Genomic DNA, 21,351 nt, shown 5'->3' with positions numbered 1-21,351 from the left:
TTAAAAACAGCAACAGATGGCGAGTGTTTGCCTTCTTGGAGGAGTCGATGCTGAGTAATAAGTTGCTTTTGACTGGGCCTCACGTGGACAACGACTTATGAGCTGTGAAGCATAAACCATCAGGAGGCTGGATGTCCGCAAATACAAACCCTCTGAATCACAGGTGTCATACTCAAGGCCTGGGGGCCAGATCTGTGCATCAAATCAAATCAGCTCTGTTATTTTCAGTTTTTTCGACTGTTTTCCGTATCTTGGAGACATCATGCCTCGTCGGTGTGTTGTCGGAGGGTGTAACAACACAGTCAGCGACGGATTCAAGTTGACTTACGTGGAGTGTGCATCGATTAGCACGGCATGCTAATCGATGCTAACATGCTATTTAGGCTAGCTGTATGTACATATTGCATCGTTATGCCTCATTTGTAGCTACATTTGCATCCAGCCTTTCCCTCCACCCACATTTAATGCCAAACAAACACTTACCAATCGATGGATTCGAGTTACACCAGTGTCAAAAATCCGAAAGTCCCTCGTCTGTGCATTTTACCGGTGATGCTACGACAGACATGGCACAGAGATGTATGGTTAGAAGGCGATCGCCGAATAGCTTCAATAGCTATTCGGTCAAAAGCTTCAGTTTCTTCTTCAATTTCGTTTTCGCTATCTGCCTCTATACTCCAACCATCCGTTTCAATACATGCGTAATCTGTTGAATCGCTTAAGCCGCTGAAATCCGAGTCTGAATCCGAGCTAATGTCACTATATCTTGCTGTGCTATCCGCCATGTTGGCATCACTAAATGACGTCACAGGAAAATGGACGACGGACTTAAAGATAGCAAAAATCAGGCACTTTAAAGCCTTTTTTCGGGATATTCCATGATGGGTAAAGTTTTGAAAAAAACTTTGAAAAATAAAATAAGCCACTGGGAACTGATTTTTATTGGTTTTAACCCTTCTGAAATTGTGATAATGTTCCCTTATAAAATTGAAATCTAAATCTAAATTTAAAAAAATACTTCACTTTACAGCAAAATACACATCAAATTAATAAAATAAAATGACAATACATGTCACACTGTTCTTTACAGCATATTACTGTGAAGTGAAAAAAAATTACTACTGTTTTTTTTTCGTTAAAATTATGTTGACTAAGCTACAAGTTTTTTTCGACTGTTGTTTTTGACGGTGTATTACTGTAAATGGAAAGAGTTTGTTTTTACGATAGAAAAACCAATGGAAAAAATCAAATAAAAAAACACTATTACTAGTACGACTAGTAGTAGTACAACACTACTAGTAAAATCTAGGGTTGTTGTCTTTAACGGTGTATTACTTACTGTAAATGGAAAGAATGTTTGTTTTTACAGTAGAAAAAACATAGTAGATTTAACACAAAAATTCTGGCGACAACTCAGTTGCAAGCTTTTTCCGTAACCCCCACCCCAAAAAAAAAAAGTGGTACTGTTTTTCCATTTACTGTAAAATGTTGTAAAAAAAATAAACACTATATTTCACAGTAAAATATTGTAAATGGTAAATTTTTACATTAGTTGGGGAAATAAATTGGAATTGGGGGTTCAATCAATCAATCAATCACCAAAATGATTTCCGAGCGCAGCCACTGCTGCTGCTCACTGCTCTCCTCACCTCTTGCGGGTGGAACAAAGGGATGGGTCAAATGCAGAGGTTAATTTCCCCACATATAGTGTGTGTGTGTGTGACTATCAGTGGTACTTTAACTTTAAGTTTAAAATTTAAATCTAAATCTAAGTAAAAAATTATTCACTTTACGGCAAACTACCCATCAAATTAATAAAAAAAATTACAATGAATGTTACGTTGTTTTTTACAGCATATTACTGTAAATAAAATAAAAAAACTACCACTGCTTTTCCCGTTAATATTCTGTTGACTGAGCTGCCAGTCTTTGACTGTAAAATCTAGGGTTGATGTTTTTAACGGTGTATTACTGTAAAAGGAAAGACAGTATGTTTGTTTTCATGGTAAAAAAAACTATGTAAATTTAACACAAAAATCCTGCCAACTAAGCTGCAAGCTTTTAACATAAAAAAAACCCCACCATATTTCACATTAAAATGTTGTAAATGTAAAGTTTTTACTGTAATTGGGGAATTAAAAATTGGAATTGGGGGTTAAATCACCAACATGATTCCCGAGCGCGGTCACCACTGCTGCTCACTGCTCCCCTTACCTCACCAGGGGGTGGTACAAGGGGATGGGTCAAATGCAGAGAGTAATTTCCCCACATTTTGTGTGTGTGTGTGTGTGTGTGTGTGTGTGTGTGTGTGTGTGTGTGTGTGTGTGTGTGTGTGTGTGTGTGTGTGTGTGTGTGTGTGTGTGTGCGTGCGCGCACGTGCGTGTGTGTGACTATCAGTGGTGCTTTAACTTTAAATTAAAAATTGGTAGTCTACTTGAAATTTTGACGGACAAAATATTATGTACTGCTTGAAATTGTATATCTTTTAAACTAAAAAAGTATCCACTATTGCAACAAATATTGAAGTTTATTATCATACTTTCCAAACATGTTTTTGTCTAAATAACAATACTTCACTTTACAGCAAACTACCCATCAAATTAATAAAAACAATTACAGTAAGTGTTACGTTGTTCTTTGCAGCATATTACTGTAAATTGAAAAAAAACTACTACTGTTTTTCGCATTAAAATTCTGTTGACTGAGCTGCCAGTTTTTGATTGTAAAATCTAGGGTTGCTGTTTTTAAAAGTGTATTATTGTACATGGAAAGACGGTACGTTTGCTTTTACGGGAGAAAAACTGGCAGCGAAGTTGCCAGAATAAATGAAATAACTTCTACTGTGTGGAAGGGGGGGCGTGGCCTGCGGACCTGCAGCGAAGCAGGGAGTGCCAGGACTGGCTTCGAGATCAGTGACAGGTGTGTAGATGACCCAGCTGGGCCTGCTTATCCAATCACCTGTCGCTCTGTTAATAGGCAGCAGCAAGGGAGGAGAGAGGTGGTGGAGTTGGAGCACATGTGAGAGCGAGACAGAGACAATTGCAACGCAGAAACATTTGCTGAAAAGCACCCTGTAGACAATTTATTACAAAACTAAACAGTGTTCTCCACCCTGAAAGGGACTGTCATGTCCGTGCATGGCGGTCCAAAGAACCTGGAAGGGAGAAACATCTCCATACTGTTTTTCCATTAAAGGAGAACATTATCACTTTTTCAGAAGGGTTAAAACCAATAAAAATCATTTTCCAGTGGCTTGTTTTATTTTTCGAAGTTTTTTTCAAAATTGTACGCATCATGGAATATCCCGAAAAAAGGCTTTAAAGTGCCTGATTTTCGCTATCTGTGAAGCCACCGTCCATTTTCCTGTGACGTCATCCAGTGATGCCAATACAAACAAACCTGGCTGATAGCACAGCAAAATATAGCGACATTAGCTCGGATTTAGACTCTGATTTCAGCGGCTTAAGCGATTCAACAGATTACGCATGTATTGAAACAGATGGTTGGAGTATGGAGCAGATAGCGAAAACGAAATTGAAGAAGCAACTGAAGCTATTGAGCGACTAGCTATTGACACTATTCGGCCATGTTTGCCTTAGCATCGCCGGTAAAATGTGCAGACCAAACGATCGGGACTTTCGCATCTTGTGACACTGGATCAACTTAAATCCGTCGATAGGTAAGTGTTTGTTCGGTATTAAATGTGGATGGAGGGAAACACTGGAGGCAAATATAACTACAAATGTACATACAGCTAGCCTAAATAGCATGTTAGCATCGATTAGCTGGCAGTCATGCCGTGACCAAATATGTCTGATTAGCACATAAGTCAATAACATCAGCAAAACTCACCTTTGTGATTTTGTTGACTTTATCGTTGGAAATGCATCTGCAGGATATCCATACATCTCTGTGCCATGTCTGCCTTAGCATCACTTGTAAAATGTGCAGACCAAACGATCTGGACTTTCGCATCTTGTGACATTGGAGCAACTTAAATCCGTCAATTGGTGTTTGTTTGGCATTAAATGTGGATGGAGGGAAAGGCTGGATGCAAATATAGCTACAAATGTACATACAGCTAGCCTAAATAGCATGTTAACATCGATTAGCATGCCGTGCTAATCGATACACACTTCCCGTAAATCAACTTGAATCCGTCCCTGATCGTGTTGTTACACCCTCCGACAACACACCGACGAGGCATGATGTCTCCAAGGTACGGAAAACAGTCGAAAAAAACGTAAAATAACAGAGCTGATTTGACTCTATGTTTATAATGTGTTTGAGAAAATGGCGGATTGACTACCTAGGTGAAGTCACGTTGTGACGTCATCGCTTCGAGAGCAAATAATAGAAAGGTGTTTAATTCGCCAAAATTTACCGATTTAGAGTTGGGAAATCGGTTAAAAAAATATATGGTCTTTTTTCTGCAACATCAAGGTATATATTGACGCTTACATAGGTCTGGTGATAATGTTCCCCTTTAACAATATAATGTTCCACATTCACCTATTCACACACTGATGGCGGGAGCTGCCATGCAAAGCCCTAACCACAACCTATCAGGAGCAAGTGTGAAGTGTCTTGCTCAAGGACACAACGGACGTGACTAGGTTGGAAAAAGGTGGAGATTGAACCAGGAACCCTCAGATTGCTGGCATGTCCATTCTCCCAACTTCCAAAGACATGCACCTGGGGATACTTTGATTGGCAACACTAAATTGGCCCTAGTGTGTGAATGTGAGTGTGAATGTTGTCTGTCTTTCTGTGTTGGCCCTGTGATGAGATGGCGTTTTGTCCAGGGTGTACTCCGCCTTCCGCCCGATTGTAGCTGAGATAGGTTCCAGCGCCCCCCGCCACCCCAAAGGGAATAAGCGGTAGAAAATGGATGGATGGATGTTGTAAAAACCAATGTCAATTCAACACAAAAATTCCGGCAACTAAGCTGCAAGCTTTTTCTGTAAAATCCCCCACCCCCCCTTGTTTTTCCATATACTGTAAAAATATTGTAAAAAAAAAAAAATACAAAAAAACAAACAATATATTTCACGCCCTGCGATGAGGTGGCGACTTGTCCAGGGTGTACACCGCCTTCCCCCCGATTGTACCTGAGATAGGCACCAGCGCCCCCCGTGACCCCAAAGGGAATAAGCGGCAGAAAATGGATGGAAAATATTTCACAGTAAAATTGTGTAAATGTAAATGTTTTACTGTAATTGGGGGTACTGAATTGGAAATGGGGGTTAAATCACCAAAAATTATTCCCGAGCGCGGTCACCACTGCTGCTCACTGCTCCCCTCACCTCCACAACAAGGGGATGGGTCAAACGCAGAGAACAATTTCCCCACATTTAGTGTGTGTGTGACTTTCAGTGGTACTTTAACTTTAACTTTAAAATTGACAGTCTACTTAAAACTATTTATACAATTAATCATGAAATCCAGAGGCAAATTCCTACATTATTGGCAGTTACAAGTGGCCCTCTGATGGCAGCCATGTGGCCCTCAATGAATAACCAGTTTGACATCCCTGCTCTAAACCTTTGAAATGTTTTTTCCCATATGATGCATCATATTTTTTAAACGCACAAGGCAATGCTATAAATGAATGAATGTAACACTATCTCCTTCTAGAATAGCAGCAAGCCACAACACATTATCTGCAGACATGCTGTGGAACTGCTTGTACGTGACATTTCGTTTCCATGGGTGGGAGATTTCTTTCCCGGAAGCACGTCCACGGCTGTAACTCCACACCTGCAGCGAGTGTAAACAGTTATTTTAGTATGGTGACCTGGGCGCACTGTGAACGTGACCACCCTTCTTGGCATTGGTGGGCCTTCTATATGCTTTAAGCCGTGTTGTTGTTGTTGTATGTTGGGGGGCAGCAACCCGCGGCTCTGGAGCTGCATGCGTCTCTTTACCGCTGCCCTGGTGGCTCCCTGGACTCCTTTCAGAGATGTGTGGAAAATGCAAAAAGATGGCGAAAAAAAAAAGGTTTTAATATATATTCTGTAGGAGGACAAACATGACATTGATAGAAATCACACTGTTTATATTAAACATACTTTACTGATTAGAGCATTTGACGAGCGCCGTTTTGTCCTGCTGATTTTGGCAGTTCTTGAACTCACCATAGTTTGTGAATTGTCCAACTTTTTCCGATGCGGCCACAGAAAGACGTGTTTTATGCCACTCCTCCTTTGTCTCATTTTGTCCACCAAACATTTTATGTTGTGCGTGAATGCACAAAGGTGAGCTTTGCTGATTTTTTTGATATGCTGGAGTATATAATCCGGCATATTAGGTCACTATACTGCCTAGTTTCTCTTGTTATATTCCTATTTAGCTTTAATATATTTTCTGTAGGAGGACAAACGTGATACAAACCTTCGTAATTGTTAGAAATCACATTGTTTGTATTAAACATGCTTCACTGATGAGAGCATTTGGCGAGCGCCGTTTTGTCCTGCTGATTTTGGCGGCTCATGAACTCACCATAGTTTGTGAACTTGTCCAACTTTTTCCGATGCGGCCACAGAAAGACGTGTTTTATGCCACTCCTCCTTTGTCTTATTTCTCCACCAAACATTTTATGCTGTGCGTGAATGCACAAAGGTGAGCTTTGCTGATTTTATTGATATCCTGGAGTATATAATAAGGCCTATTAGGTCACTACTGCCTAGTTTCTCTTGTTATATTTTTATTTAGCTTTATTATATTTCTGTAGGACAACAAACGTGACACAAACCTTCGTAATTGTTAAAAATCCCACTGTTTATATTAAACATGCTTCACTGATGAGGGCATTTGGCGAGCGCCGTTTTGTCATGCTGACTTTGGCAGTTCTTGCTCTCACCATAGTTTGTGAACATGTCCAACTTTTCCCGATCCGGCCACAGAAAGACGTGTTTTATGCCACTCCTCCTTTGTCTCATTTTGTCCATCAAACATTTTATGCCGTGCGTGAATGCACAAAGGTGAGATTTGTTGATTTTTATTAATTTGCTGGAGTATATAATCCGGCATATTAGGTCACTATACTGCCTAGTTTCTCTTGTTATATTCCTATTTAGCGTTAATATATTTTCTGTAGGAGGACAAGCGTGACACAAACCTTCGTAATTTTTAGAAATCCCACTATTTGTATTAAACACGCTTCACTGGTTACAGCATTTGTCGAGCGCCGTTTTGTCATACTGATTTTGGCGGTTCTTGAACTCACCATAGTTTGTGAACATATCCAACTTTTTCCGATGCGGCCACAGAAAGACGTGTTTTATGCTACTCCTCCTTTGCCTCATTTTGTCCACCAAACATTTTATGCTGTGTGTGAATGCACAAAGGTGAGCTTTGTTTGATCAAGGGTGATGGGTCAAATGCAGAGAATAATATCGCCACAGTGGTACTTTAACTTAATTACCCAGCTTGCAAAGATTGTAATAAATCCATTAGAAGAAGACAGCCTGCCGTTTCCTTAAACTTGGACACACACATCTATACCTTTGACTATTCTAAACCAGTAATTTCCAGAAGTTATATCATCCTGTGAGAAGGCTCCATTTTACTAATGAGATCCAATGTTGCAAAAATGTGTAGAATGAAAATCAAAATACAACATTTCTGTCAACGAAAAGTTGCGTCAGCCTTTGATAGTAGGCTAATATAGCTAATTAGATACACTTACATATTGTGTTGCCTTCATTATAACATTTATATAACACTTTTAATTTTGTGCAGTTCCAGACAGATTTTTTAATTTTTATTTTTTTTTGCATTTTTGGTCCAATTCCTCTTTAAACCTTGTAGGTTGCCCACCCGTTTTACTTAATGGTTTGCTGCTTGACTGTGTGCGTGATGTCATCAGAGAGAATACAATGCAACCCCCCCTCCCCCCCCACACACACACACACCCACACTCAGTTAATGGTAATGAGTCACAAGCAGCGGTGGCAATCTCATCACAATTAATCATTTAAACAGTTTGTCAATGAAACTTTTGATAAAGCTCAATGCACACCTAAGCATCAAAACTCATCATTTCCACAATGTATTGTTGCCTATATGTCTAGTATAGAAGGTTCTATTGTAGTGGGGATTGGAGAAACTTCCTGGGAAGAGGCAGTTCAAGTAGGACCTGTGTAAAAGGGAAACAGTGGCACCACTAACCAAAAATGGCAGATTCACTTTATGGATTTCTGAGAATCCTCAAGTACTCGGTCAATAGTAACAAGACACATTTGACAGACCCTGTTTTCTTGTTTGGTCTTGTACAGTCTGGGTCGAAGGTAAAACAATGAGTTTCAGCTGTTAATCAACATTTTCACACTCACAGTTTTACACAAATTACTTTGGGGTTTCATCTAAATGTTTTTTCTGGGAGGATTGATAAAGTTTGTCTAATGCTAAGGAGTCGCCATGGGCAATATTGCATTTTTTGTCCTCGATCCGACATCAAGGACTTACTGTACTGGGGTTGTATGTATCGCCGATGCTGACACTGATACTTTTGACTTCAACATTTTCAAGGTCCTTTCATGATTTTGTGATTGTTCCTATAGTACAGGGGTCTCCAAACTTTTTGATGCGGGGGCCGCATTGGGCATACTTGCCAACCCTTCCAGATTTTCCGGGAGACTCCCGAAATTCAGCGCCTCTCCCGAAAACCTCCCGGGACAAATTTTCTACCGAAAATCTCCCGAAATTCAGGCGGAGCTGGAGGCCACGCCCCCTCCTGCTCCATGCGGACCTGAGTGAGGACAGCCTGTTTTCACGTCCGCTTTCCCACAATATAAACAGCGTGTCTGCCCAATGACGTTGTAACTGTAGAATGATCGAAGGTGAGTTCTTGGTTTCTTATGTGGGTTTATTGTTAGGCAGTTTCATTAAGGTCCTCCCTGAGCGGTAACAACACACAACAGCAGTCATGTTTTCGTCTACCGTAAAGCAGTTTGTCTGACGTAAACAGCAATGTTGTGACACTCTTAAACAGGACAATACTGCCATCAACTGTACATGCATATGTGACAATAACATCTACGGCTTTTAAAGAGTGCTGTGCTCCACTGCGCACACAACAAGGAGACGAAGCAGGAGAACGAGGAAGATACAGCCGTGGCGACGACGACGACGACGAGTAAAATGAAGAAATATGCTTGTAAGTTCCAAGCCGCAGCTGCAATTGGACCTGGATACCCTCCGGGAAGAAGTAGTGGACTACCAAGTGCTTGGCAGTGAAGATCTTTCTCAGGAAGCAAAGATTGACCGGTTTTGGGCCATGCTAGATAGATAGATAGATAGATAGATAGTACTTTATTGATTCCTTCAGGAGAGTTCCTTCAGGAAAATGAAAATTCCAGCAGCAGTGTACAGAGTTGAGATCAATTTAAAAAAAAGTAAAAAGTAAATAATGGGGGTTTAAAAGGAAACAAAATAAAGAAATATTACAAAAAGAATAAAAACAATGGGACTAACAATATAACAGTAAAATAAGAATATAACAAGACAAAGTAGGCAGTAGTGACCATGTTATGAAAACGTATTGCACTGTTAATGTTTTGCATCCCCTGTCATCCTAATACCCCCCGCCCCCCGTCCCAGAGAGGAGTTGTACAGTCTAATGGCGTGTGGGACAAAGGAGTTCTTGAGTCTATTAGTCCTGCACTTGGGATGAAGCAGTCCAGCACTGAACAGGCTCCTCTGGCTACTGATAACGCTATGCAGAGGGTGACTGGCATCATCCAGGATGCTCACTAGTTTCTCAACAGTCCTCTTCTCTGCCACCGTCACCAGTGAGTCCAGTTTCATTCTGATTGTAGAACCGGCCCGCCTGATCAGTTTCTCAAGTCTGGAGCTGTCCTTCTTAAATGTACTGCCCCCCCAGCACACTACCATGTAGAACAGAACACTAGCAACCACAGACTGGTAGTACACCCACAGGAGTTTTCTACAAATGTTGAAGGAGTGCAGTCTCCTGAGGAAGTACAGCCTGCTCTGTCCTTTCTTGTACTGGTGGTCCGTGTTAACAGTCCAGTCCAGCCTATTGTCCACCCAAACCCCGAGGTACTTGAATGAGTCCACGGTCTGTACCTCAACTCCCTCGATCACAAGGGAGAGATGGAAGATTCCAGACTCTAGTGCATTTGATGAAAGCACTTTTGTGCGTGCCACACAGCAATGCATCATCACAGAGGGTAGGGTAAGGAGAGAATAGAACAAGGATGGACAAGTCAACCCTTAACCCAACAAGGAGTAGATGAGTGTTATGTGTGTATATGTGTAAATAAATGAACACTGAAATTCAAGTATTTTTTTATTGATATATATATATATATATATATATATATATATACATATATATATATATAAGAAATACTTGACTTTCAGTGAATTCTAGCTTTATATATATATATATGTATATATATATATATAAAGCTAGAATTCACTGAAAGTCAAGTATTTCTTATATGTATATATATATATATATATATATATATATATATGACTTTCAGTGAATTCTAGCTTTATATATATATATACATATATATATACATATATATATATATATATATAAAGCTAGAATTCACTGAAAGTCAAGTATTTCTTATATATATATATATATATGACTTTCAGTGAATTCTAGCTTTATATATATACATACATATATATATATATACATATATATATAAATATGCATATATATACATGCATATATATATATATATATATATATGTATATATATATATATATATATATATATATATATATATATATATATATATATATATATAAAATACTTGACTTGGTGAATTCTAGCTGTAAATATACTCCTTCCCTCTTAACCACGCCCCCCACCTCCTGAAGTCGGAGGTCTCAAGGTTGGCAAGTATGGCATTGGCTGTCATTCTTATTTAACACTATAAAAGTATAACCGTATTGAGATGTCACAACATGAACAACAAAAAGCAAAATATATTTGTAAAAAAAAAATAAAATAACAGAAGACAACTGAACAATTATGATATTGGCTGTAATTCATTTTTTTAACAATATATAAATATGACAAAAATGTAAAAAAAACAACAACAACAAAAAAAACTCTGTAACCACTTAGTTTCCTTATTGGCGGATAAACAGGCTCAGAGACAGCTTCTTTCCCAAAGCTGTCACCATGTTGAACTCTAACTTATAATAATAATAATAATTCACCCCTATACAATATCCTGCCCTAATACCCTACTGTGCAATACAACCCTTCGAGTGCAATACGTCCGACACTGATTGCTATTTATTACTTCGGGACTCTTGTTTTGTTCTGTATATTGTACAGTATTTTGTATTTCCATAGTGTTTTGTATATTGTACAGGATTGCTTATTATTTTTATTGGATAGTAGTCTGTTTATTTCAATTGTCAGTTTTTTCCTTTATTACCTCTTGTGTTATTTATTGCACCCCATATTTGTTCCCACTACCGCACCTTAAATTGGAGTCCTTAATCTCGTTATATGCAAATATAGTGACAATAAAGTCAATTCTATTCTATTCTAAATAAGAGTACTCTAACCTATCCTATTATACGTGGTATCGTTATAAGCGATATTTGGATCGACCCCCCCTCCCCCCACCCCCCACCCCCCTCCTCCTCCTCCTACTGTGGGAGGCGTGGCCAGCAGAGCAGCTTCATAAAGGCACAAAACTCCTCCGCGCGCGGATTAGAAGAAAGTGCCTTCTATAGAAACGTCAAATAACATCCAAACAGGACGGATTTATAATTTACACCTCACAGGTAAACCGCCATGTTCTTCTTTCTTTACTCCTTCTCCGTAAATGTGAATCAACTTGGGCGTCAGCATGTTGTCTTGATGACGGAAACGGCTTTATCTTTTTGTTTATTAATAACCGCGGGAACAATAAAAGAATAAACTCTTATTATCTCCGAAATAACCATTTAATCGCGAATATGTTGCGGCATATTTATGATTGTATATATTTTTCTTTTTAATATTCGAAACAAAACATTTTACGACACGAACAAAATTTAACTAAAGTGCGGTCTGGAAACAAACGCAGTCTTGCCACGAAGGTGACTTAAAAAATTAAAAAGTTGTAAAATATTTCTTATAAAAAAAAAAAAAAAAAAAGGTATGTTAGGCTAGTTTAGCCGGTTAGTCCACGCTAGCTAGTGAGTAAGCTAGCGCGCTGACTCGTGTAATGTTCAGGGCCCATTACGTCACACGGGTGACGCACCTTTTCTTTCAATTAACTTAAAAACGTGTATTACTCGCAATAGAAAATACTTTTAAAAAGTGTCCCATTAAAATTGTATATTGTAAAAATTTTTTAAGCCACTTTGACTCCACTTTTTGCCCTGATGCTGTTAAAGTCAAATGGAATGATGCAATCACGCCCTGTGTAATTTTCCTCCTTGACTGCAGCTCGAAGATGACTAAGGACTCTGAAGTAGACATGAAAGACGTGGAGCTCAACGAGCTGGACCCCGAGAAGCAGCCCATGACCGGCGAGGGCCAGACTGTGGGAGGCGAGAAGAACGGCAGCGTCAAGGTGAAGGTCTCCGAGGAGGAGGTCGCGTTCACCGGCCTTTCCAAGGAAGAACTCATGAAGGTTGCCGGCACTCCAGGGTAAGAGATCATCATCAGTGTTTTTCATTTTCATCAGGTCGGTCAAGCGAACTCCCAGGCCTTTTTCTTTTTAGATGGGTGAGGACCCGCTGGGTGCTGCTCATCCTCTTCTGGCTGGGCTGGGTGGGCATGCTGGCTGGAGCCATCGTCATCATCGTCCAGGCTCCACGCTGCAAACCCATTCCGGAGATGCACTGGTGGAACGAGGGTCCTCTGTACCAGATATCTGACCCTGAGGCTTTCTCAGATGGACTGGCAGGTACTAACTTGGCACTGTTTAGTTCCTTCTTTCAACCATACCACCGCACCAGACCAGACTTTGGTATGTGTTGCAATGGCGTCATTGTTGAGTCTTGTGACAAAGCTCAGGGTTCAGCCTCTGATACTAAACTGCTGACATAGAATGTCTAAAGAACACTGAGTCACTTCTTTAGCGTATCATATCAGCTGAATGTTAGACAACTTCTGCAATTTTATAGCCTTAGCTAGGGCTGGGCGATATGGCCTTTATTTAATATCTCGATATTTTTAAGCCGTATCCCGATACACGATATATATCGCGATATTTTACCTAAGCCTTGAATTAACTTGATACATATAATCACAGCATTATGATGATTCTATGTGTCTACATTAAAACATTCTTGTTCATACTGCATTAATATATGCTAATTTTAAACTTTCATGCAGAGAAGGAAATCACAACTAAGTCAATTGACCAAAACTGTATTTATTAAAGTTATCAGCAGGTGACTTTTCAAATGATGCTACATATTAGCAGTAATGCTACTTCTGGTAGCAACGCTTGTGCCCCACACTTGACAAATTAAAGTTGTCTATTCGACATCTTCCCGCTTGAAGCCAAACCACCGCCAGACGATGGACCCCCTGCTGTTTTTCTTGGGAATACATTTTTCCTTCATTCGCACCTTCTTTCTCCCGTATTACCACTTGCACGGCTCTGCTAGCATCACAGCTAACGTTACCCATGTCGCTACCTTTTTTCTTACGCTAGGTTGTATACGTATGTGACGTGTGTAAGTTTGTGCGCTTGCTGTCTGTGAGAAGGAGACACAAGGAGTGGGAAGAGCATGCGGTGTAATGCCTGCAGCTAAAAGCAATTGCGTGAGAACTTATACTCAAATATCACGATATAGTCATTTTCTATATTGCACAGAGACAAACCCGCGATATATCGCGTATATCGCCCAGCCCTAGCCTTAGTTTTATGTAGGGTTCCACATTGAAGTTTTTTTAAAGAGATGGGAGAATGCATTCTGCTGCCAGAGGGGAGGCTTAGGTTTCCGACGGCCATCTGGCAAAAATCCAATACATGTGACTCATTCTCGCATAAAAGACCTTCTTGTACTCAGGGCCCCCAGAGGGTCTGGAGGGATTGTTCACATCTTCCTGTCTTGTGTCAGCAAACAAAGCAGCGGTGTCTTCCATTTTTAACTGTTTGTGTTTGTTTGTGTGTGTGTGTGTGTGTGTACAGATGTGGCGAAAAAATTGGACAACATCAACCAGCTGAAGGTGAAAGGTCTGGTGCTCGGCCCTCTTCACACGGTGCAGGCGAACAATTCAAACACTTTGGACTTAAAAACTATCGACCCTAGTCAGGGAAACGAGAATGACCTGCTTGAGATCTTGGAGAAAGCCCACAAGAAGGGTGAGTGCTCACACAATCACTTATTGATCATTTAAATTCTTAGTCAAGACCATTATTCCTATTTTTTTCTCTCAGGTATTTCTGTGGTGCTTGACTTGACTCCAAACTATCTGGGAGCATCTCCCTGGTTCAGCAATGACGTCTTTGACGATGTTGTAAATGATGTCCAGGTAGGAATGGTCACGTATTTATTCACTCTGACCTTCTTTCAGCATCCTTTCGGCTTAAGAAAATGGTGACGTTCCCTTTCAGGTTGCGGCAAAACACTGGCTCGACAAGGGCTTCGACGGCATCAAGATTGCTGGCCTTTCCTCAGCCCCCAACGATTTGGACTGGTCCAGCCTTCAAGGCAATGACACAGAGGATGCTAAAAAAAAGTAAGCAAAGGAAAGATAATTTATGTGGGGAAAGTTTTTTTTTTTTTTTATAAATTTTCAGGCGTGGAGACGAAAAGCAATCCAACAACTGGGGGTTTATTTCCCCGCTTTTTGGCATTCACTCCTAGATGTATTTTTCTCTGCTTTAAAATTGTAAATAGTTGTTTCTTTTTAATGTTAATATAAATTACTAAGTGGTCTGATGGTGCTACCTGCAGGGGAAATAGGAGTGCTGTAGTAATGAATCCAGCAGAGGGTGCTCATAAGTCAATTCACTACATTTTCCAGCAGGAAGATGTTTTGATAGACCTGGATCAGGAGTCGGTAAGGTTTTAGGCTGAGAGCCATGAAAGCCAATTTTTTTTTAAATGTATTTCCGTGAGAGCCATATAATATTTTTTTAACACTGAATACAACTAAATGCGTGCAATTTTAAGTAAGACCAACATTTATAATAAGTATCTTATTCTTTTTAATAACATTTTTATATTAAATAAAATACTTCTTACCATTAATGCGACTTCTTGAGCAGGTGCGATTAGAAAACGGATGAGTGGATTAAAATGCATGAAAATGTTTTCTATTTTGAACGTTATTTTTTACACTGTGATTACCAGCGGAATTATTCATTACTTATCGTGTTAAGCAATGTCAGCCAAGATTTATCAGAGCCAGATGCAGTAGTTTTTTCTTTATTCATAGTCATGTTTAAAGCTGGTAACATTTTCCCATGTTTACTCTTTTTGCTTGTATCTTATGTCCGCAAGTAAACTGTGTGCTTTACCTTGAAGGGTTGGAATGTGGGAGTATATCATATTCCCTTTTTACCTTACCAGTATTAGAACAATGAAGCTGTATTCCTTTCTGGGCAGGGTGGGGGCTGTTTTTGAATTCAATAAGTTGTCTCTTTCCGTTTGGCTTTCAGACGGCTTCTTGATGCTGCTATTAACAGACTGTAGGACTGGTCTCCTAAAGCTTTAGTATGACTTGATAATATTCCTATTCTGTCTTGATGGTCCTTCTTACTCAACATATGTCATTTGAAAGAACTTGGGATTGACCAGTGACTTTTATTCCCCGAGAGGAAGACTGGTCAGACGCAACAATACCAAGGATGTAACGTTATTGTAAATACCGCAGTTTTAAAACTCATAAGAATGCTGTGACGCGTGACCAGAAATGCGGTTTTGAGGAAACAACCTAATTGCAATTGCGATAAATTTTGTGATTTTTATACATAAAAATGTGAAAATAACAAGTGAAGGAAGACCTGTTACTTTTAGACGGTCTGTCAGCATATTCTTGTCTCAAGGTGCCACACATTAAAACAATATGCAATAATTCCAATAATATTTGATTTAATGCCGACAGACTGAGCTTTTGTCGACATTGTGCTCTTGAACTGAAAAAATAATCGATCAAATCTATGCTATTTTAATAATGTAATACAATCATAATATAACAACAATGCAAGTAACCTTTTTAAAATGATAGGAAATTATTTCTCATTGCTGTGAAATCGTTTACCTGTGTATGGTTTTTGGAAGGTAAATAACTTTGCTATACTAAATAAATAAAATGGATTCTTATTTTTGTAAGCAAAAATTTAACTGAAACATTTAACATATTTTGCGATGAGGTGGCAACTTGTCCAGGGTGTACACCGCCTTCCGCCCAATTGTAGCTGAGATAGGCACCAGCGACTCCAAAGGGAATAAGCGGTAGAAAATGAATGGATGGGCATTTAACATCTTAAAGTGCTTTTTTTTCCTCCCCCAGTTGTAAATACTAGGTCGCCCTTTTTGTTTATTGTTGTCACGTGACCACGGCATTCTCGCTCGCACGTCCGTGTTGGGTTTATCTTGCCCATCCAATTTGAAGATGAAATATTCCTATAACAACATTTTTAGTTTTGTAATCAAAATTTTCCCTCTTGATTTTATTACTTAGCAGCACTTATTACTGACTGGTGTCGAAACAAACAAAGAGACTGAAAAGAGGGCTCACTGCATTCAGGTAATTCTACTGTTCACGGTGGCAGAGGGGTTAGTGCGTCTGCCTCACAATACGAAGGTCCTGCAGTCCTGGGTTCAAATCCAGGCTCGGGATCTTTCTGTGTGGAGTTTGCATGTTCTCCCCGTGAATGCGTGGGTTCCCTCCGGGTACTCCGGCTTCCTCCCACCTCCAAAGACATGCACCTGGGGATAGGTTGATTGGCAACACTAAATTGGCCCTAGTGTGTGAATGTGTGAATGTTGTCTGTCTGTGTTGGCCCTGCGATGAGGTGGCGACTTGTCCAGGGTGTACCCCGCCTTCCGCCCGATTGTAGCTGAGATAGGCGCCAGCGCCCCCCGCGACCCCAAAAGGGAATAAGCGGTAGAAAATGGATGGATGGAATAAAAGTGACGCACAGAGGGAGATGTCTTTCTCTCTGAAGCGAGAGATGAACAAACGCGAGGCTCAACAATTCTGGCTGTCACTCAAGTACTGAAAACGGCATATCGATTAATCGTGCAGACCTACCTGCCAGTGTAGTTTTTCATTTCTGGCCCTATTGAGGGAGCCACTCTGAGTAGCAAACATCGTTTCCCAGAATCCCCTGCGCACCGCTGCTCAGTAATAGATTGCAGGAAATGCAGAGGAGCAGAGCGGAAAATAGGACGTTTGGACGCATTTTGGCTTCGAAGTCAAGAAAAATAAAGAGGAAAAAAGGAAATACAAGCAGCACAAGTAGTCACTTGATTAATCATCACGCGGAAAAGTTTGACGCAAAGCCAAGATGTAAGCCATAACAAACATCAATGCATGGGGCATTTTAATAAAGTTTTCCTCAGGAAAGCAAATTTGCAATGTCCGCTTTAAAGACACTCACCTGAAAGTTATGTACTTTGTTACTTGAAACACTGTTCTACGCTTTTTTTGCACTTTGAAAATACATCTTGGTAGTAATATGTATAGGGTTGTATTTGAGCATTAGGTTTTTGTTTTGTTTTTTCATTTAGCGTGATCAGCATTTAATTTACCACACTTTTTCTGTAGATTAACTACGATCAAGTATTGAACAGGACGTCGAAAATGTGTAAATAAAGTTGTACTTTATATAAGAAAAAAATGGGGATACAAACTGTACAAAACAATCCTTTTATCTTGTTATCTGTCGTTCATTCATTCACCCGTAGGTTCGTAACACTCAATCTCATCAACCACAATGCACCTGCTCCCTGTCTTTCTTAACATCCGGGTTTGCCGCTATGAATTGTGGAACATGCAGTATTTTAGTTAACCCTTTTTTTAGGCTATAAAATAGACAACACAATCCAGTGTCAGTGTTTGTCAAATAATCAATATCAAATACATGTACAAATCAAATCAATTCCCTTTTAACTCTTTTTAACTGTAAATAATAATATATTACCGTATTTTTCGGAATATAAGTCGCACCTTCCGAAAATGCATAATAAAGAAGGAAAAAACATATATAAATCTTATTTTTGGGGAAATGTATTTGATAAAACCCAACACCAAGAATAGACATTTGAAAGGCAATATAAAATAAAGAATAGTGAACAACAGGCTGAATAAGTGTACGTTATATGACACATAAATAACCAACTGAGAAGGTGCCTGGTATGTTAACGTAACATATTATGGTAAGAGTCATTCAAATAACTATAACATATAGAACATGCTATACGTTTACCAAACAATCTGTCACTCCTAATCGCTAAATCCCATGAAATCTTATACGTCTAGTCTCTTACGTGAATGAGCTAAAATATTATTTGAAATTTTACGGCAATGTGTTAATTTCACACATAAGTCGCTCCTGAGTATAAGTCGCACCCCTGGCCAAACTATGAAAAAAAATTGCGACTTATAGTCCGAAAAATACGGTAGCTTATCAGCAATTAAATCAAATATAAATTATGAATGATCATCACATGAACTATATAACCCATAAGTTCAACAACGCCATTTTTTCCAACTCATGTTTTCTGTTGACATCACTGCAATAACATCGTGACGTGTTACTGCAGGGTGAGATTTTGATATTGTTACATCCCTGCTGTATAATATAGTTTTTCTTACTGATTATGCAATGTAAGCGACGGATTCAGAAACAGGCTTTTTTTTTATGGCTACATTCATTATGAGCCGTTTTTGACATTCGCTGAACATTATTCTTGGAAATTGCTCCCCCTTGTGGACACTTTAGGGAGAGAATAATCATTTGTTTGATTTGGTCAGGCTTATAATGGGCGTGGTTAAAAGCGTTTCGGCCACCGAGCTGTCCCAGCTGGTCAACGGGTCCAGTGCTGACCTGGTGCTGTCGGACCTGCTCAGCACCAACCGTCAAGGTAGACAGCTGGCACTCGTCACACATGTCCAGTTCAGTTCAGGTGTGAAAATGAACCATTCTGTGCTGGTCCGCAGGGGGGGAGCGCATCAACACCTTGGACTCCCTGCACAGTCAGCAGAGAAGCCTCGCTTGGGGTCTTGGCGCTGCCGAAGGAGAACAACTGTCCCGACGGGCTGCGTCTCAGGCTCTGATCCGCCTCTACCAGCTGCTGCTCTTCACCATGCCCGGCACGCCCGTTTTTAGCTACGGCGATGAGATCGGCCTCCAGATGCAAGGCGACAAATCTCCCAAGATGGTTTGGGACATCGAGAAAGAGCCTGAGGAAGGAGCTAACGTCAACGAGACTTTGGAGGTAAGCACGGTGAAGAAATAAAGTGCTTTGTAACATAAAAAAACACATATATTCAAGTTTTTCAAAATGTTCTTGCAAAGGCTCAGCGTAAAGAATACGTAGCAGTGAGGAATTGGTTCAAATCCCTCAGCGACCTTCGGGGTAAAGAGCGCTCCCTCCTTTACGGCGACTACTACTCTCTCCAGTCGTCCGCCTCCTCTCTCTCTTTCCTGCGCTCTTGGGACCAGAGTGACCGATTCATCACAGCGGTCAACTGGGGCTCTGCCACAGAGACACTCCACCTCAAGCTGCCGCCAACAGGCAAGTTCTCCCACCTTTTTTTAGTCCTCATTTTTATATATATATATATTTGGACACTTTTTGTTATTGTCATGATTATTCACCTTGTAGATTGTCACTCAAGGTATCAAAACTATGACGCCTGTGAAGTGAAAACCATTTCAGGTGACTCCCTCTTGAAGCTCATCGAGAGAATGCCAAGAGTGTGCAAAGAAACTGGAATATAAAACATGTTTTCAGTTATTTCACCTTTTTTTGTTAAGTACATAACTCCACATGTGTTCATTCATAGTTTTGATGCCTTTAGTGACAATCTACAATGTAAATAGTCATGAAAATAAAGGTGTGTTTAAAAAAACACTTGAGGCTATTTCATCCCTTCAAGCCTGTTTCTCTGGTTTTCAGGGGATGTTATATTTATTTAAAATATATTTTTATTTATTTTAAGAGCAGAGAGACGTCACAAAACTAAAGGCTTTTAGGGATGAATTAGCCTCTGTTTTTGCCTGACCTAACTTACACTATATTGCCAAAAGTATTTGGCCACCCATCCACATGATCAGAATCAGGTGTCCTAATCACTTGACCCGGCCACAGGTGTATAAAAACAAGCACTTAGGCATGGAGACTGTTTCTATAAACATTTGTGAAAGAATGGGCTGCTCTCAGGGCCCCTTCCTCTTCCAACATGATTGTGCACAAAGACATGGATGACAGAGTCTGGTGTGGATTAACTTGACCTGAACTCGATAGAACACCTTTTGGCATGAAATTAAAACAGAGACTGAGAGCCAGGACTCCTCGACCAACATCAGTGTGTGACCTCACCAATTTTGAAAGAATGGTAGAAAATTCCTATAAACACACTCTGCAACCTTGTGGACAGCCTTCCCAGAAGAGTTGAAGCTGTAATAGCTGCAAAAGGTGGAGCAACATCACATTGAACCATGTGGGTTAGGAATGGGATGGCACTTACAGTTCATATGTGAGTCAAGGCAGGTGGCCAAATACTTTTGGCTATATAGTGTATGTGTACACATTTTTATGTGTGTGTGCGTGCGTATATGTTTTCTTTTAACACACTTCTTCATTCCTGCAGATGAAATGAAGTTGCCAGAGTCTGCAACAGTGAAGCTGTCCACAGATCCAGAGCTAGAGGTAGATTCCACAGTCCCCCTGGACAAAGTCCCCCTGGCACCCGGACAAGGCGTCCTCCTGCACTTCCCCTACTCAGGCTGAAGATGGTGTCAAGCTCCAGGCAAGTCGCCACTAGATTGACGGTTTTAGTTTTTTAGTTTTTTTGGTTTCTGTTTTTAGACATAAATCGATAGCCAAACTGACGTTGGAGGAATTTTGGACGATACGGAACGTTTTCTTTTCACACATTTGACAGGATTTCGCTTAAACTACCAGCATATGGCCGGTTGTTACAATTTTTTTTTTTTTTCAAGCGTTGTTGGTCGTGTCGGACATACACTCCTTGCATATTGTTTACAAAAGTCTCACATTCCATTTTTGTCTGGCTTTTTTTATTTTCTTAAGATTTACTTATTTGGCTTTGTGGCAAGGAGTGGTGTGTATGACAAGAAAAGAGGAGGAAGAAAAAAGTTCTCAACGGAAATGAATAAACAGAAAGTTCTGTACTAACTCTTGTACTTGTCTTGTGTGAC

The 21,351-nt window shown here is 40.0% G+C and overlaps 1 protein-coding gene across 1 annotated transcript; it reads left to right on the top strand.

Annotated features, from left to right (window-relative positions):
* The first annotated feature begins 11,649 nt into the window (after positions 1–11,649).
* On the top strand, positions 11,650–21,328 carry slc3a2a (solute carrier family 3 member 2a). The gene is made up of 10 exons (XM_061913723.1): positions 11,650–11,791; positions 12,441–12,644; positions 12,719–12,903; positions 14,140–14,313; positions 14,389–14,483; positions 14,566–14,690; positions 18,939–19,048; positions 19,125–19,402; positions 19,483–19,702; positions 20,781–21,328. The coding sequence occupies exons 2-10, from the start codon at positions 12,448–12,450 to the stop codon at positions 20,918–20,920; spliced, it is 1,524 nt and encodes a 507-aa protein (XP_061769707.1). The 5' UTR covers positions 11,650–11,791; positions 12,441–12,447; the 3' UTR covers positions 20,921–21,328.
* The last annotated feature ends 23 nt before the right edge of the window (positions 21,329–21,351 follow it).

The sequence above is a fragment of the Nerophis ophidion genome, linkage group LG10 (genome assembly GCF_033978795.1).
Source record: "Nerophis ophidion isolate RoL-2023_Sa linkage group LG10, RoL_Noph_v1.0, whole genome shotgun sequence".
Taxonomy (NCBI): Eukaryota; Metazoa; Chordata; class Actinopteri; order Syngnathiformes; family Syngnathidae; genus Nerophis; species Nerophis ophidion.
Note: the sequence above shows the minus strand (reverse complement) of the source record. Positions and strands in the feature narration are given on the sequence as shown.